The following is an 18,283-nucleotide window of genomic DNA, read 5'->3' as shown; positions in this document are numbered from 1 at the left end:
AAAGTAGATAAAATTTATATAGAAAATGAGAAGAAATTATATATTATTTTTATTTATACAGATGAAATTAATGGGTAGCTAAAGATTTTAAAAAAAGTTACAGGAAAAACTAAAGTATTAATGCTTTGGACATCTGAATTTTTTTTTTAAAAAAATATAAAACTATTAAACTTTTTAGTATATTATTTTTTATTTTTTCTGTAATTTTTATTAAAAAACACAATCTAAAAAAAGCCATAATCCATTTTTTCTTATATTTTTTATTTGTCTTTTAAATATTATTTAAAATTATATTTAATGTATTTATTTTTTTATTTAATTGTTAAAAAATTATGGTCTTTAAAATTAAATATTAAACATAGTAGATAGTAAAGATTTATTATTAGTCTATTAAATTTTATAGATATATAATATATTTATAGATGTCGAAAATTACATAAAAAATGTCTATATTCGAATTAGAGTATAATTTAAGTGCTTTTATTTGAAAGACTTGGAATTTTTTTCAAATTTCAAAATCTTCTTAAATTACTTTAAACAAAAAAAATAATTGAAAATTATTTTTTATTAAAAAAAAAAATTCAATTTAAATATTTTTTTTATAAGAAAATAATAATTTAAATTTTATTTATAAATAAAATATCAAATTATTATAAAATATTTTGCATTTATTCATATTAATAAATAATAATTAAATTAATCATATATTATATTCCTATATAATTATATTGATTTTTTTTATATAAATAAATAAATAAATAAATAAATAAATAAATAAATAAATAAATAAATAAATAAATAAATAAATAAACTTATATATATTTTTTTTTATTTTTACTTAATATCTTATAATATTTTTTTTTATTTTTTATTTATATTTTTATAATTTTTGATATTTCATTATTTAATTATATATTTAAATTAATTAATTTTAATTTTATTAACTTACTATATTATAAATTTTTAATCTTTACCTATACTTTTTTCTAATATAATTATATATATTACAATTTTTATCATATTTTTATTATTTATAGTATTTATATATTCATCATATATAATTTTTAATTTTATTTTTTATTTAATTTTTTTATTTTTGTTTTATCATTTGATATATTACTATATTTTTAAGATAAAAAAAAATATATTTATTACTTTAAATTATATTAAATTCTTGAAAAATAACTTTTTTCCTAATTTTTTTATTATAGTGTTTAAGTTTAATACTTTTTATCATTTTAAATAATATTAATATTTCAAATTTTAAAAATATTTTTTTTTCTTTGAAAATCACATATCATTTCTTTTATTATTTTAATAAAAATATTTATAATTTTTATATTTATTTATAATTGAATAGTTTTTATATTTTTAATCTTCTTATTCAATTTATTTAAATTATTTGAATTGATAAATATTTTAATTTAATAATTAAAACGATATTCTTAGTTTATCTGTATTTTAATCTTTCTGATTGCCATTATTTTTATTTACATTTGAAGAATCTTTATAATATTATTATTTTTATAATATATCTTTAATATCATTATTTTTTTAGTGAATATTATTAATTTATTATATATTTTTATATACTTTCTTTTGCATGACATTAAAATATATTCTGTATTTAAAAGTATAAAAATTATTTGGATTTAATTATAAAGGAAAATTATATAAATTTAAAACATTAGTCATTTATTTAACTTTTTACCTTTTTTTTCTTTTTTTGTATCTAAAATATTAATTTATTCGTAGAAAAAAATATACAGTCATAATAAAAATAATTACTTTAAGTAAAAAATTAAAAATAATTTTTTATAAAAAATAATATGGTTTCTTATATAAAATATTATCAGAAACATATTTATTTGATATATAGTTTTTAGTATAATTATTTAATTTATAATAAACAAAATAAAAATATACATTATAGAAAAAAATATTTAATATTTATTTAATTAAGACAATACAAAAAATATTTAAATTATAAATCAAAACCAAAAGATTTTAAATATTATTTATATGGATTATTTAAGTATAAATTATATATGCTTTTTATTTGAGTAATTTTGAAAAACAAAAAAATTATTTTTAATATAATAATAAATAAATTTAAAAAATTGTTTAAATAAAATCTATAAAAAAATAATAAATATTATTCAAAACATTTATTTTTAATAATCAATTATTTAAAAATAAATTAAAATGTTAGAAAATATTTAAAAAACAGAAATAAATGAAGACCTTATTTTGGCAACATCCAAAAAAGCATTAAAGCAAATATCAACTATTATTAATTTAAAATTAATAGATTATAAAATTGAAAAAATATAAAATCTAGATAAATTAATATAATTAAAAAAATTAAATTTAAGTTTTAACTGCATAAAATAAATTGAAAACATTTAAAAATTAAAAGATTTAAGATAATTAATATTAGCAAATAATGATATAACATCAATAGGCGGATTGGATGAAAATAAATTACTATAAACCTTAAATTTGTCTAATAATAAAATAACTTTAGTAGATAAATTAAATCATTTAGTCCGCCTTCAAAATTTAGATTTAAGCTATAATTCTATAGATTTAGTTTGTAATATAGAGAGTTTAAGAGATATAAATTATCTAAATCTAGAAAGCAATTTAATAAAAAAAATTGATTTTTTCCCTTAACTGTAGAATGTAAATTATATATAAAAAAAAAAAATTATTCAAACAAAAGCTAAAAGAATTAAATTTAAGTGGAAATTAAATTGATTTTATCCATTAAAAGTTATTTGAAAATTTAACAAGTTTAGAAACTTTAAACTTGAGTAAAAATCGTTTATTAAGTGTAGATTTTTTGAATAGTTTACCTAATTTAGATGTAAAAAAACAACTAAATAATATTATAATATTCAAAAATAGAAATTTTATTGTTCTTAAAATTAAATAGAAAAAATAAATTTAAAAATTTCACTTAGAAATCTTGAACTTTTAGATTTAAGCCAAAATAAATTAAGTGAAATAAGCAGGTTTGGCGAGTTTTTTCCAAATTTATTTGTTCTAGATATTTCTTAGAATAATATATTTATGGATTATGAGTTAGATTTTATTTCTGAACTTGATAATTTATGTGAAATAGATTTTTCAAATAATTTAGTTTAAACGCAATAATTTATGAAAGATTTTTTGAGAAAAAACCCTCTTTTAGAAGTTATTAATGGTAAAATAATGCATAATGCAGGTTTTAGGTTTCAATAAGAATTAAAAGAAGTAAGAGAAGAAATGAAAAAAAATAATCAGGAAAATCAAAATTAAGATATATAAGAATAAATATAATAATTAGAAGATATAAAATCTTAAGAGAATGAAGATGATGAATAAAATTAAGAAAACAAATTTTCAGATGATGAACAAGAAACTGAAGAAGCTTTTACAGGATTTATAACGAATGTTATTAATGATTTTAACTCTATAAAAGTTAAATATTAATCGATTAAAGGGCTTAAATAATTAAATTAAATTAATAAAGAAAATAAAGAAGTTTTTAGCTAAGCCAATATTGATAGAAACGAATAAGAAGAGTTTTCGGAATAAAAATCTCAAAATATTTTATCATAAACAGAAATAAAGCAGGAACTTAAAAATATAGAAAAAAATATAATTAAGTAAACATATTATGCATGTTTTTTTAATTATTATATAATTAATAAAAAAAAGAAAAAAAATAGTCATTATTAACTAATTTAACAATAAATCTAATTTCAATTCTACTTTACCTCCTAGAAGTGTTAATTTAGCTAAAGAATTAAAGAAACTAAGAAAAAATATGAATGATAATTCTTATCTAAGAAAAATTGGAATTGTGAATACTGATATTAAATTAGATGATACTTAAAATTATGAAAAAACACAATAGTTAAGCAAAACAAATAATAGTATTAATTTTAAATCAAGAAAAAACTCAGTTAAAAATATTAATGGACAAGAAAGCAAATAAATTTTATCATGTTATGATATGAGTCCTATTGCGAAAAAAGAAGAAACATAAATTACTAATAGAAATAGTAAAACGAAAACCAAATTAATAGATGCCATTTAACAATCTAATGAACATAATATAAAAGAATGAAAAATATTTATTCTTTTATCTTTCAATGTTATTATATATGAAAATTATATTAATATTTAATAGATTGTATTTCATAAATATATTTTAATAAATTTAAAAATTATAAATTATAAATTAACTTAAATAAATAATAATGTTATATATATATTTTTAATACCTTTATAAATAATTAATTAATAATATGACTTATAATATTATATGAAATCAATTTTACAGTAATTATATTATTTATAATAATTTGTTCAATTTAAATTTTTATTGAAAATTTCTTTTATTTATATTAAAGAAGGTATAAAATACTTATTTAATATAAAATTTTTTATTCAATAATAATAATTTGTAAATTATTTAATATATTTATTATATTAATATTTTATTATATAATAATATTATAAATAAATATAAAAACAATGCTTTAAATTTTTGATGAAATATCTATAAATATAATGAAAATTAAAAAAAATATTATATATTAGTTGTTTATATTTCTTATTAAAAAACTTGATCAGCTAATCAAAAAAGAAATTATCCATTTTTCTCAGGTCTTTTTTTATATTTTTAATTGAATTTTTAAAATAAAATATATAAATAATTAAAAAAATATTAAAAAGTGATATATATATATATATATAAAGGACTTTTGCTTTTTTCTAAAAAAAAAAAGAAAGATTTTTACAAATATAAAAACATAAAAAATACATATTTAAATATTATTTTAAACATAAAAACATAAAATATTAAATAAATATATATAAAAAAAACACATAAAAAAAGAGAAAAAGAGAGGGGAACAAGAGCACAATTAACAAATATAACACATATAATATCATAATCTTTTTTCTATTCCTTCTCTTATATGACTTTCTAATTCATAAAAAAATTACCTTCATGTAAAAAATCAATAACATCAATATTAAATGTATTTCGTTTTGTATTCGTATTCATATTCATATTATTTAAAATATATATATATTTTTACTGTTTTTCATTATTCTTTGTCCTTAATTCCTTTTTATTATATTTTTTTTTCTTAACAATACTTGTTTCAAATTTCATTCTACCAATTCTTCATATCAATTCTTTCCATATTCTTATATATAATATTATTATTAATTATTATTATTATTATTATTAATATACACTACAACAAAATAAAGAACAAAAAATAAATTCATTGTTCGTTTTTTTGATGTTTTTTGTTGTGTTTTTTTTTTTTTAAATATTTTTTTTTAAAAAGTAATAAAGATTGAATTTAAATGAAAAAATTAATAATGCTAAAGCGAACTATCAAAAAGGAAATTTATTAAAGGAAGTTTTTAATATGTAACTTAACTCGAACATTATTTTAAGAAATCAGGAATTCTATTTTTATTAATTAAAATGAAATTCAGATAAGATCAAATTATTTGCCAATTTATAATAAAAAAAGATAACAAGAACTTTAAATTATAGTCAAAAGACTTTAAAAGATATAAAGAAACTATTTATTGAGTACACTTGATTTTGTGAAAATGCACCGGGACTAAGAATTATCTAAACTATTTAAAGTGAACCAATATATCAATAATTACTTTTTTTTTGGAGAATCAAAAAGAATGTATGTGTTGTTCTCTTTAAACCAATAGTGTGCACATAAGTCTTGAAGGAATTTAAGAATTAAAAAAATATTAATAAATATATACTATAAAGAATTGTATGAGATATTTAGTACGTTTAAAAACAGAAATCGAAGTAAACTAGAAACAACTATAAGATGGACTAACCTATTTTTAACTTCTTATAAAATCTATTTCTATTTCTTATAAAAGACCCACTAACTAATTTAAAACAAAAAAAAAAAAAAGATACAACCATTAACAAGAACCAAAGGTGTGGAAAGACAATGTGTAAAAAGACGAACATAAAAAAACCTAACTACTTCTTGTTCTCTTTTTCTTCTTTCTTTTTTTGTGCCTCTTCATTTTGCAAAGAATGGAACCTTTTTAAATACCGAACTAATTATAATTAAAATTACATTCGTTCTAAAATCTTTTGAAATCATTCATTTTTATTTTTGTGAAATGTGTAAAAGGAAATTTCTAAAAATCTGACATTACTCAAGAATCCTTTATAAACCTTTAAATTTATTTAAATTACTCTAACATCTAGAAAGAATAAATCAATAGAAGATTGAATATCATTTTATATGTGTTTTATCCTTGTTTGAATCATAGAATCTCTCAAAGAAGTGAAATCTTTTTTTTTATAGTAAGGAAATATATTTTACTTTATCTTTTCTTTCTTTTTCAACTTTTTCTTCAAAGATTTTGTGTATTCCTTCGATTTAGTTTATTATATAGTGTCATTTATATTGGCCATCTTTTTTATTAAACACATTTTATATTTAATTTACTTCAAAAAGATTCTTCAGTTTCTTTTTCTTGACATCAAAAAGTAATTTTTTTTTATTTTATTATTATTATTTTTTTTTTTTTTTTCTTATTTTTTTTTTAATTATTATTTTTTATTTTTTTTATTTTCTTTGAAGGATTTCTTGTTACTTATTTCTCTCTTGAAAAATCATAAGATCTTCTTTGTTCTTCTTTTCTAATTTTTTTAAGAATTTTTTTATTATTTCAAAGTATATAGTTTTTCACATTTGTAAATATTATGTTCAAGGAATTTTGATTTTAGATTTTTCTTATCTCATGGCTCTCTATTTATAAAACCAATGTTATTCAAAAAAATTTACTTTTTCTAATTTTTGATTTTTTTATTTTTTTTATATTTTTTTATTTAATAATTATTATAATTCTTTTAAATTTTTTTTCATTATAAAAAAAAAAATTCCCTTTTTATTTTTGTCTATTTCATAAAAAATTATTCGAAAACAAAAAAATTCTATTAAATAAAATTATTATATAATTTATAATAATTAAATTTCCCACTTTAAATTATATATAAATAAATTAAATAAATAAATAATGATTAGATATAGATATAAAGCTTTATTAATATGCACCTAATAATTATTTATATATATACTTTTTAATAAAATATCTAAAATAATATATTTTTAAAATATATATAAATATTTATATTTATATGATTAATTTAAACTATAATAGTATTTTTTTTAAAAAAAAATTATATTATTAATTTAAATATAAATATATGTTAGTTAAGAATCATGAATCATATTTAATGCATAAATTTTAACAAAATATTAGAAAAAGAAGATTATATTTAAAAAAAAAAAAAAAATTGGTCTTTATTTAAATATTTTAATAATATTTAGAATTTATATTAATATTAATTAAATATAGAGAAAAAAAAGAAAATTATTTAAATAAAATAATTATAAAAAAAAATAATCAAATAGTATCAAAAAAAAAATTTACAACCTAATATAAATTAAAATTTAAAATAAAATTTTAAATTAATATTATTTAATATTTTATATAATAAAAAATTTAAATTATAAATTGTTTTTAAAATATTAAAATTATTTTTATTGTAATTTTTATAGTTATATCTATATCATTTATATCATAATTTTTACAATGATTATCAATTTTATCAATTTTACAATAATAATTATTAAATATATTATTATCATAATACATTATCATTATAATTACTATTTTTATAATTATTATTATTATTAATATTATTATTATTATAATAATTATTATTATTATTATTATTATTATTTAATTTTTTTTTTCATATTTTATTCTTTTTATTTTTATTATTTAGTTATTTAAATATTTAATTTTTGTTTTTAAATATATTATTTAGATTTTAATTTTTATTAATATATTTTTAATTCCTTTTTATGTATAATATATTGTGAACTTATTTTAAATTATAGCTTTTTTTATAAATATATTTTTAATATAATATTTTAAATAAATTTTTATTTTATATTTTATTTATGTATAAATTAGTATTCAATTTATATAATTATGCTTATAATTTTTCGTTATTTGTTTTTATCATGTTTCAAATATATTTTATTTTATTTTATATTAACTTTAATTTAGTTATTTGTTTTTTAATTATTTTTATTTTTTATATATTTTTTAATTTTATTATATTCTATTAAATTTGATTAATTAAATTTTACTATGCTTTAAAATAATTGTTTTGATCAATTTAATTTATTAATCAACTTATTTAAATTTATAAAATTATTTTAAAGAAACATTTAAGCTTACAAATTTTATTTTATATTTACTAAATTTTGAAATTAAATATTTTATAAAATAATAATTTTTATAATAATATGAAGTATTTATTTTCTTAATTTATTAAATTAATATTTTTTTTATAAAAATTATTTAAATAAAATTATTGGAATCCAAAATATTTTTTAAAATGATTTTACTAAAAAACAAATTATTTAATATTATAGTTATTTCTTAATCTTAATTTTTTTTTTTTAATATAAATTTTTTTATAATAAGATATAATATTTAAATCAAATCAGTTAATTTAGTTATTGATGCTTATTTATTATTAAATAATATCTTAATCCCATTAAATAGGTTATGATCCGAAGTTCAATTTTTTAAATAGAACTCTTAGTATTTTTTCCTTTTCTTCTAATTCTAAATCAGAAAAATTTATTTTATTTTCAAAATTAATTTTAAAGTTTTATTAGTCTGTTGGTTAAGATTTATTGGTAATTTCAGGTAATTTTAAACTACTATTAATACTTACATTTGTGTTTTTCTTAAGTTTATATTTATCTCTTATCTATTACTTTATATTATTTAATGAATCTAAAAAAAAAGATTCTATTTGTGATCTTTGGTCTATAATATAATTAGCTAAATTTTTAACATTTTTAAGATCAATATTTTTGATTTTTAATTCAGCTTTAATTTCTAAATTATTTTTATTTAAAATAAATAATTTAATTAATAAACTATAATTACTTACAGTCAATTTTATATTACAGCTCTTCTCTTCTTTATTTATCTTATAATCGCATAAATTCTAATTCCTTTGTTTATTTAGTAACATCCTTTTAAAATAATATAAATATAATCTTTTCTTTTCTAATAATATAATAATAGTACATCTGAAATTTATTATTTTAGTTTTTCTACTTCATCTTTTATTTTTTTAATTTAATTTTCTTATTTTTGATTAACTATTTAATATTCTAAAATGCCTTCTTTATTAACTTATAAATTAAGTTTCGAATTCTTATTGAATTTTAATAAATTATCTCTTTCCTTTTTCATTTCTAGAACTTCTTTTTATTTTATAATTAATTATTATTTAAGCAATTTGTTTTCTTATATTTTTTTAAATTCTCTATCTCTTGCATCTTTAATAAAAAAAAAATATAAATTTTGAAATATATATAATAGTAATGTTCAATTGAATTTAATTATAATTATATATTTAAAAATAAATAATTTAGTATTTTTTTGATTTCATAATATCAATTTTAAATTAATTTAATTTTACCTTTTTCTGCTGCTTTTTAAGCACTTTTTCTGTTGTCATCAATTTTAGCTTAAGATATATTATCCATCTGTATCAATTTTTAAGATTGGTCTTTTTCTTGTTTTTATAGTTCATCATGATGTGCTAGTTCTTTTTCTCTCTCTTCACGTAATAAATATTCTATCCTTTCTTATAATTATTTTTCTCTATCCTAAAATTATAAAGATAAAATACAATACATATAATTTAAAAATAACATGATAATGTCTTAAAGGATTTATCTCTTATAATATCTCCTCATTTTTAGATTTTAATTCACTTACTTCTTTAAGTTTATCTGTATTTAATTGTTCAAAATCTATTTTTTTTTGTCTTCTTTAGACTGCAATTCATTTTCGAATTTTATTTTGTCAGTTTCATATTTTTATGAAAGTTGCAAAAAATATTCTTTTTTGAATTCTATATCATGAATCATTTTTTTATTTAGTTTAGCCTGTTTATTAATTTTATAAAATCAATAATTGAAGTAAATTTTTAATTTAATTATTTTTTTGTGCGTATTTTATAGTTAATTATTTTTTTAAAATTTTATACATTATCTATTTTATCGACTCTAAGTTATTCAATTAAATCATATATTTCTTAAACTCTTTATATTATATTTTTATTTGATTTTTATTTTATAATTTATCATTTACTTAGAAGCAATTTCAACTTTTTTTTAAATAAGTAAATCTTCCCATATACCTTTGTCTCTATAATATAAATTAAAAAAAAAAATTTATTGAATTTTTTAGTAAAAAATAATTAAAATTTTACAATGAATTTAAGGCTTTTTCTTCAGCGTCAGTAAACTTATTTTTATTTTCTTCTTTATCAGCATCTGCTTTTTTATTCTTTGACATATTATATATAAAAAAAAAAATTAATATATAAAAATAATTTAATTTAATAAATATATATAAAAACAAAAAAATTAAATATATAATTTATTTAATTTTAAAAAAATTATAAAATTATTGAAAAAATACATAAATTAAATTATAATTAATTTAATTTATAAATATAATTAAAAATAATTAAATATAATTATAAATAATATAATATAATTATTAATCATTTTTATTTAAATATTGTGATAATTATTACTTTTTTATTTCTTTTTTTATTTATTTTTATTTATTAATATCTATTTAATATAAAAAATGTTTTTATTTTATTTTCCATTGTTTTTTTTTTATATTATATACTAATATACGAATAATATAAAATTTATTTTTTAAAAAGTAACATAAATATTTCTTTTTAATTATTTTTACAAATTTCATTATAAAAAGATATTATATATCTGTAAAAATAAAATGTAAGACTAATCTTAAGAATTTGTATGGTATTATATAGATGATTCAAAATAACCTATAGGGCCATATTGTTAAAGAGATTTAGACGTCATGTATAAGACTTCATTAATTAACTCCTCTACATATGTATGGAAAAATACAATGTTAGAATGGAAATAATATTTTTAAGTTTAAGAGTTATTTGAAGATTAAAAAGAAATTGATTAAATATAAGATCTTTATGAAAGAGAAAATTTTAAAATAGAAGCGGATGCATAAGCTTAAAAGCAATAAAAGTAATAAAAATATTAGTAAAAATAGGAAGAAAAACATAAAAAGTTGATTGAAAAAGAAATAGAGAATGATTAATATTAAAAACTTTATTAGGAAAATCCAGTTGAAGCTTATGAATATTCAGCTAATAAGCTTTTAGAAAATTATGTATATTAAAAGGATAATTAATGGCATATTTTTGATGAAGAAAATTAAGAATGGTACACTTAAAAAGAAAAACCTGAAGAGATAATAGAAAAAAAGAAATAAATGATAAAATTTGATATATAGTAGAAAACTTAATCATTAACTGCAGAAGACATTAGAAAAATAAAAAGAAAAAAAGCAAAATAAAGGAGATAAAATGAAAAAAAGAAAGAAAAATGGTATAATCCGAAATATAACACATACATATATATTTCAGGATTACCAAAAAATATTACTATTGAAAAATTGGATTAATTCTTTTCCAGAGCCGGAGTCATAAGAAAAGATCATGTATCATTAGAAAAGAAAATTAAAATTTATAAGGTAATTTTTCATTTTTTTTATTATTATTTAAAAAAAAATTAGGATAAAGATGGTAGTCCTAAAGGAGATGCTGCTATTAGTTATACAATGATTGAAAGTATTGATTTGGCTATTACTATGCTTGATTAAAGAGAAATTGAACCAGGGTATATTATTAAAGTTGAAAAAGCCTAGTTTAATTAACATGGAGAATAATATAAGAAAAGATTGGGAGAAAAATAAAATAATTGTGATAAAGTCAAAAAACTTTAAAATTAAGCGGAAATCAAATAATAGTTGGGATGGGAAGATGAAGATTAAATAGATACCGGATTAAAAATTGTTACTATTAAAAATTTATTTAATCCAAATTAGGAAAAAAGTGATACTTTCTATGAAGACCTACAAAGTGAAGTTATTTAGGAAATCTAAAATTCTGTTGGACCTGTTTAAAGGTTCAAAATTTTCGAAAATAACCCTGAAGGAGTGGTATAAATTAAATTTAAGAACAGTTAGATTGCTTAGAAATGTATTGAAATTATGAATGGAAGGTTTTTTGATGAAAAGCAATTGATATGTGAATATTGGGATGGTGTTACTGATTATAAAACTGATAAGAATGAAATAGAAGATGAGGATTAAAGACTTGATGATTTTGGTAAATGGATTGTAGAAAAAAATAAAGAATAATTGTGAAGCTCAATTATATATATTTTTTTTATATTAAATATTTATTTTTAGCCTTTTTTTTTTTTTAATTTCTTATCTAATTATCTTTAAAAATTCAATCAAAAAATAAAGAAGCCAATATCCATTTTTTATCTGCTTTTTTTTTATATATCAATTGTATTTTTTAAAAAAAGGTTTTTTCCCAATTTAATTTTATATTATTTAAATATCCTTTTAGTTTATTTTAATTAATTATTATATATATATATTTTTAATTATTAAAAAAAAACTAATGAAAGTATTTATCTTTTTTCTTCTTTTTTTATTAATCATAATACGTTCATTTAATATTCCTGGATTTTCTGAAAATTCTTATAATAAAAACAGTATTTTAGAAGTTCTTGTATCGGAAGTAAAATCTTTGGAAACACAATTACCTTATAAATATAATGAATTTGATTTTTGTGATGCTTATTAAAGGTAAGATATTGATGAGTCAATAGCTGAAGCACTTTTAGGGGAAAATAAATAAGTTTCTTAGATTTAATTTTAGGTTTTTTAATTTAATTTAAATTATTTTATTTTAAGAAATAATTATTTTATAGTTTTAAAATGACTAAACATGCTAGATTATATGTAGAAAATAATATGATAAATAGTAAATTGATGAGTTTGAATGGTTAGTAGAAAGAGAATATAAATATGATATGTACATTTTAATTTTAAAATATTTATGTATATAAAAATATATTTTTTTATAAAAAAAGAATTGTTGACAATGTTCCAGCTATAGCATAATTAGATTTAGGTTAAGGTGTTTTAGAAGAATCATTGGAAGGAATTCCTATTGGATTTTATAATGTTATAAATTTTTATATATTCTATCAATAATTTTTATTTTATTTAAATTAATAAAAAAAAGGAATAAAATGAATTTTATTTATACAATCATTTTGATTTCACTGTAATTTATTATTAAGATAGTTTTGAAAAATATAAAATTGCAGTTTTTTAAGTAATACCAAGTTCCTAAGGAGCTTTTGATTACAAAACTCCATTTTGTTAAATTTAAAAAAATGATTAAATTGTTTAAAAATAAGATTTGAAGAATATATTTTATACATATTCTGTAAAATATATAATGGATAATACCAAATCAATAACTTCTCGATGGGAAAGATATAGAAATTAAGAAGATTTAGAAAATCATTAAGGAACTTTAATTAATTCTTTCACAGTTAATTTGGCTTTAGCTTTATTAATTTATTGTATTTTGAGACGAATATTAATGAAGGATTTAAGCTAATATTCATAATTATAGCATTAAGTAAATATAATAAATTTAATAATTAAAAAATATATAATAAATAGGAAACAGATAATGATGAAATGGGTTGGAAATAATTAAAATCTGATGTTTTTAGGGCTCCTGGTAATCCTATTGTACTTTCTACTTTTGTTGGTGTTGGATTATAATTAGGAACTATAATTATTTTATCGATTGTTTTTATAGCTATATAGTATAATTTTGAAAAATATAGAACATCATCTTTTTTGAATGTATTAATTATATTTTACATTATAAGTGGGTTTATTTCTGGTTATTATAGTGCTAGGATATACAAAATGCTTGGAGTAAAGAAATTTAAATTATTTTATTTAATTCATATTATTGTTTTATATTATAAAGGGATGCTATTGGTTAAGATCTACTATTTTAACCACTATTATATTTCCAGGAATAATATCATTTATTTATTTTATAATTGAGTTTGCAATGTTTTTGGAAGAATCTTTATATACTATAAGATTTAAAACTATTTTCTAATTATTCTTTTTTTGGTTTTTAGTACAGATTCCTCTTGTTTTTTTTGGTTCAGTATTAGGATTTAAAAGACAAAAAATTTAATAAATTTGCAGAATAAACCCTGTGCCTATGCCTATTCCTAAATAATATATATTCTTAAGTAGACATATGCTTTGTATTATTGGAGGTTTACTTCCCTTTGGATGTATTCTATTTGAACTAACCTATATTGTTAAATCTATTTGGAATAATCAATTTTTTTATCTTTTTGGCTTTTTATTATTAGCTGTATTGCTTTTGATTATTACTTGTGCTGAAATCTCTATTTTATTAACCTATGTTTAATTAAATAAGTAATTTTTTTAGCATAAATTTAATTTAAAATTTATATAGTGGTAATCATAAATGGTGGTGGAATTCATTTTATAGTACAGGATTTTGTGGAGTTTATGTATATGCCTATTGTTTCTTTTATTGGCTTTTTTATCTTAATATTACTAGACTTTCTTCAACAATAATGTATTTTGGTACTATGGCAATAGGAAGTATTGCAATGTTTTTGTTTTGTGGTTCAGTAGGTTTTGTATCTTCCTGCTTGTTTACACGTTATATATATGCATAAATAAAAGCAGATTGAAAATATAATAATTTATATTAAAATATTTGTTTATTTTTTTAAAAAATAAATAATATATTTTTGATATTTAATAAAATATATTAGAAAAACAACAAAGGATAAAAAAACAGGAAAAAAATATAATATATATTTTTTCAAAAAAAAAAAAAAATGTCAGGATTATTTAAATCATTCAGCAATTTTGTAAGTAGAAGTACATTAGCTTAAGCAAATAATTACTTGTTAAGATAAACCAACTAAACATTACATCCTACAGCTTATTATTATAATGGAGAAGTATTATAACAAGGTCATGGATTGGATATATTTTAACTTTCAGTAACAACTGCAGCATTGACACATTAAGCAAATGATTACTTAGATTTATTAAAAAATTTAGAATAATCGAATTAGGTAAAAAAAGAAATATAAGAAAGATTGAACTCAAACATAATATCAATAACTAACTACTTTAGTTCAATACTTAATTAATTAAAATATGATTAAGAGTTAACAGTTTAATCAGTAGCTGATATTATTTATGTTCTTGCTTATGGACCTCTATAACGTGAGGATGCATTAGACATAATATAAGATAAGCTTGTTACAGTATTAAAAGGTCCAAAATTACATTGGGCATCATCTTAAAATTTATAAGATATTATTAATTCTTTAAATAAACTTAATTTTAATGATAATGCTCTTTTCACTTAATTACTAAATGAACTTAACTCTAGAGAACATTAATTTGTTAATGTTAAAACACACGCATGGACAGTAGATTAATACGAAAAATGCTGTTCAAAATGCAATTGGAATGTACTTAGCTGCAATCATAATTATTTTAGAGAATATGTGAATAAAGGAGGAAGTAATTCAAGTTATAATAGACTGAAATTCTGGTTTACTGAATTATTTGATGGATTTACTTACAGAATTATTAATCCTTTATTCTTTAGAGAAAAGAGAATCTATAGAAGATTTGAAGGTAGAAATAATGAAATCGAAATTTTTAAGCTTATTGATACTTTGGAATAATTAGAAAGTAAAATTCCTGATTAAAAATAAGTTATTTTATAACTTAAGGAAAGATATTAATAATAATGATTTTTATTTTATTTTTAATATATTTTTTTTATTTTTTTTAAATAAATAAATAAAGTATATGTTTTTTTTATTTTCTTTAAAATTTATTGATAGAATGAAAAAAATAAATATCTAAAAAATTAAATATATTAGAGATTTGTTTCTAGAATTTTTATTATTTTAAAGTTTATACTGTTTATATAATTTAAATTACTTTATTATTAAAATTTTAGAATTAATTGAATAAATAAAAAAAATTTACTTCGATATCAATATAATATATTATTGCTTTTTAATGGACATCTTAAATCATTATCTGAATAAGCTATAAATTTAGATATATTTTAAGTGTTAAGCAAATTATTATCCTATTCAGTATCTAATTTTATATCTTCCATTTAATAAGCCATATTAAATTCTTTATTAACATTTTAAATTTCGATTTTCATATTATTTCCTTATTTAGGTTTTTTATGATTTCTTATAACAACAAAATTAGCTCTTTTTTGCTTACCGAGCACTAAAGGTGTATAAAATTTAGGTTTTAATTAATTACTAATTGAATTTCCTGCCGTATAAATACCTCTAAGTGAAGAATTTCTTGCTTTGATATTACCTTGAGGTAAATGTTTTGGACTAGGAGGTATTTTTACATCTAATTCACCAGGCTTATAATGTAATACTTCTCCATATTTCATATATATTCCTGAAAAAATAAGAACAAAAAGCCCAAATAAGCTTGCAGCTCTTGGAAAAGATATATATTCACACAAAATACCTCCTAATAATGGTCCTATAAATTCTCCAACTGCATAGCTTGTATTGTAAAGTGCACTAGCAATATCTCCCATTATTTCTTAATTTTCATCGGGATACATTTTACATAAAATTTTAAATAATTAAGGTAAAGCAGGAATATAAATAAATAAAGTAGCCAAACCTTAAACTCCATCTGCAGCTAATGTAATATAAAGACTTTTAGGCAATCCAGTAAGTTCATCAGGTCCTTTTTAATTTTTTTTTTAAATAAATAAATGTATTTTTATATACCTAAAAAGAAGAAAGATACTCCTGTCATAATAGCTCCTATTAATAATAACATTTCATAATTATTAGTTAATTTCATTATTCGGGTTCCAAAAGGAGTAAAAATCATATAAACAATAGTACTTACTGAAAATACGAGACCTATTTATAGATCATTTAATCCAAAGGTTTCTGAATAAAATATTCCCATAGTTGGATCTAAAAAAAGTAAGCCACAACAAGGGAGAAAAATAATAATGTAATTTAAAACTATGTTTTTATTTTTAAAAATCTCTCGATAATTTACTTCAAATTCTTCTTCTTCGTCATCTTCTTCATCGTCGGTTTGCGCTTTTTAAACTTTTGATTGAATTTCTCTTTCACATACTTCACTTTGTAAAGGAATTAATTTCTAAAAGGCTGGAATCTTTTATATTTTTTTTAATATATATATGTTTTTATTTTCTTTCTTACTAATGCGAAACTTATTATTGCAAAAAATATAAATGGACAAAAATATCCATATAATTCTAAAAGTAAACTTCCTAATATAGGCCCAATCATTAATCCTAAAGCAACTGAGGATTCCATATAAGCACATTTTTCTTCGAAAGTAGATTTATATAATAATGGAATGTATGAAAATGCAGGAGTACTAAATAAAGCATTTCCTATCCCCAACAAAAGCCTTGAAAGTAAAGTCGCGCAGATAAAAAGCCATTTTTCCTCTATCATGAATACAAATCCAAAACCAATCATTCCTATTCCAGTTAAAAAAACACCAATTATTGTTGCTGGCTTTCTATTTTCTCCCTTTGATAAGTATTTACTTAAAAGTAATGTTACTATAAAATTTCCTACTGGATGAACACTAAAAATTAATCCTATGTAGGACATTGATATTCCATATTGTATTGCCCTTTAAGGAAAAAACGGGGATATAGCTGAATTTGCTGAGTTTAATATAAATTAACCTAAGTATAAAGCAAATAATAATGGATCCATTATTTTTATTTTTTAAATAATATTATTGTATTAATTACAAAAAAATTTAATTTATTATAACGTGTTAAAAAAATGTTAATATTTTTGTTTAAATACTTTATTTTAAATAATAGTTAATAAAATAAAAAAGTTAAACTGATCTAATAAGAAAGTTTAATGCTTTAAAAAATAAAATAAGTGATATAAATAGAATTTATTTATAATTTTTATAAAATTTAAATTAAATTTAGATTTATATTTTTAAAAATATATTATTAATTTAATTTAAAAAAATATAATTATTGTATTATGTTTCTAAATATAAAAGATTCAAATTATATTTAAAAATATTTTATTTAATATTCCCTAAATTTTTTATATATTAATTAAATAAAATTATTGATTTATATCTT

The 18,283-nt window shown here is 17.1% G+C and overlaps 5 protein-coding genes across 5 annotated transcripts, besides 26 other annotated features; 2 read left to right on the top strand and 3 right to left on the bottom strand. All coding sequences in view use genetic code 6, as the record gives it.

The window, feature by feature from the left end:
- Positions 1-533: 533 nt before the first annotated feature.
- Positions 534-603: a microsatellite.
- A 139-nt stretch (positions 604-742) lies between these two features.
- Positions 743-811: a microsatellite.
- A 424-nt stretch (positions 812-1,235) lies between these two features.
- Positions 1,236-1,282: a microsatellite.
- Positions 1,283-1,775: 493 nt separating this feature from the next.
- Positions 1,776-1,826: a microsatellite.
- A 566-nt stretch (positions 1,827-2,392) lies between these two features.
- Positions 2,393-2,425: a microsatellite.
- Positions 2,426-4,417: 1,992 nt separating this feature from the next.
- Positions 4,418-4,456: a microsatellite.
- A 4-nt stretch (positions 4,457-4,460) lies between these two features.
- Positions 4,461-4,510: a microsatellite.
- Positions 4,511-4,755: 245 nt separating this feature from the next.
- IMG5_194720 (hypothetical protein) lies at positions 4,756-6,894 on the bottom strand. The gene is made up of 2 exons (XM_004024926.1): positions 5,829-6,894; positions 4,756-5,755 (listed from the first exon to the last, which is right to left on the bottom strand). Exons 1-2 carry the CDS (start codon positions 6,208-6,210, stop codon positions 5,505-5,507), a joined length of 633 nt encoding a protein of 210 aa, XP_004024975.1. The 5' UTR covers positions 6,211-6,894; the 3' UTR covers positions 4,756-5,504.
- Positions 5,219-5,251: a microsatellite.
- Positions 6,557-6,639: a microsatellite.
- Positions 6,562-6,622: a microsatellite.
- Positions 6,864-6,892: a microsatellite.
- Positions 6,895-7,046: 152 nt separating the features above from the next.
- Positions 7,047-7,079: a microsatellite.
- A 69-nt stretch (positions 7,080-7,148) lies between these two features.
- Positions 7,149-7,199: a microsatellite.
- A 307-nt stretch (positions 7,200-7,506) lies between these two features.
- Positions 7,507-7,539: a microsatellite.
- A 29-nt stretch (positions 7,540-7,568) lies between these two features.
- Positions 7,569-7,610: a microsatellite.
- Positions 7,611-7,720: 110 nt separating this feature from the next.
- Positions 7,721-7,810: a microsatellite.
- Positions 7,738-7,852: a microsatellite.
- Positions 7,749-7,862: a microsatellite.
- Positions 7,836-7,927: a microsatellite.
- Positions 7,865-7,927: a microsatellite.
- A 222-nt stretch (positions 7,928-8,149) lies between these two features.
- Positions 8,150-8,196: a microsatellite.
- A 388-nt stretch (positions 8,197-8,584) lies between these two features.
- IMG5_194710 (hypothetical protein) lies at positions 8,585-10,464 on the bottom strand (the record flags this gene model as incomplete). The annotated part of the gene is made up of 7 exons (XM_004024925.1): positions 8,585-8,988; positions 9,044-9,128; positions 9,184-9,437; positions 9,581-9,770; positions 10,154-10,208; positions 10,258-10,314; positions 10,379-10,464. 7 exons carry the CDS (start codon positions 10,462-10,464, stop codon positions 8,585-8,587), a joined length of 1,131 nt encoding a protein of 376 aa, XP_004024974.1.
- A 129-nt stretch (positions 10,465-10,593) lies between these two features.
- Positions 10,594-10,657: a microsatellite.
- Positions 10,599-10,672: a microsatellite.
- Positions 10,619-10,672: a microsatellite.
- A 702-nt stretch (positions 10,673-11,374) lies between these two features.
- IMG5_194700 (RNA binding domain protein) lies at positions 11,375-12,378 on the top strand (the record flags this gene model as incomplete). The annotated part of the gene is made up of 3 exons (XM_004024924.1): positions 11,375-11,393; positions 11,489-11,703; positions 11,746-12,378. 3 exons carry the CDS (start codon positions 11,375-11,377, stop codon positions 12,376-12,378), a joined length of 867 nt encoding a protein of 288 aa, XP_004024973.1.
- Positions 12,379-12,643: 265 nt separating this feature from the next.
- Positions 12,644-14,795, top strand: IMG5_194690 (hypothetical protein; the record flags this gene model as incomplete). The annotated part of the gene is made up of 5 exons (XM_004024923.1): positions 12,644-12,955; positions 13,139-13,678; positions 13,723-13,986; positions 14,042-14,511; positions 14,552-14,795. 5 exons carry the CDS (start codon positions 12,644-12,646, stop codon positions 14,793-14,795), a joined length of 1,830 nt encoding a protein of 609 aa, XP_004024972.1.
- A 1,077-nt stretch (positions 14,796-15,872) lies between these two features.
- Positions 15,873-15,926: a microsatellite.
- A 203-nt stretch (positions 15,927-16,129) lies between these two features.
- Positions 16,130-17,718, bottom strand: IMG5_194680 (major facilitator superfamily protein, putative; the record flags this gene model as incomplete). The annotated part of the gene is made up of 3 exons (XM_004024922.1): positions 17,361-17,718; positions 16,911-17,306; positions 16,130-16,866 (listed from the first exon to the last, which is right to left on the bottom strand). The coding sequence occupies exons 1-3, from the start codon at positions 17,605-17,607 to the stop codon at positions 16,130-16,132; spliced, it is 1,380 nt and encodes a 459-aa protein (XP_004024971.1). The 5' UTR covers positions 17,608-17,718.
- A 403-nt stretch (positions 17,719-18,121) lies between these two features.
- Positions 18,122-18,174: a microsatellite.
- Positions 18,175-18,283: the final 109 nt, after the last annotated feature.

The sequence above is a fragment of the Ichthyophthirius multifiliis genome, assembly GCF_000220395.1.
Source record: "Ichthyophthirius multifiliis unplaced genomic scaffold scaff_1120509251394, whole genome shotgun sequence".
NCBI classification, from domain to species: Eukaryota; Ciliophora; class Oligohymenophorea; order Hymenostomatida; genus Ichthyophthirius; species Ichthyophthirius multifiliis.
The sequence above is the reverse complement of the archived record's forward strand: the minus strand, read 5'-3'. Positions and strand labels throughout refer to the sequence as shown.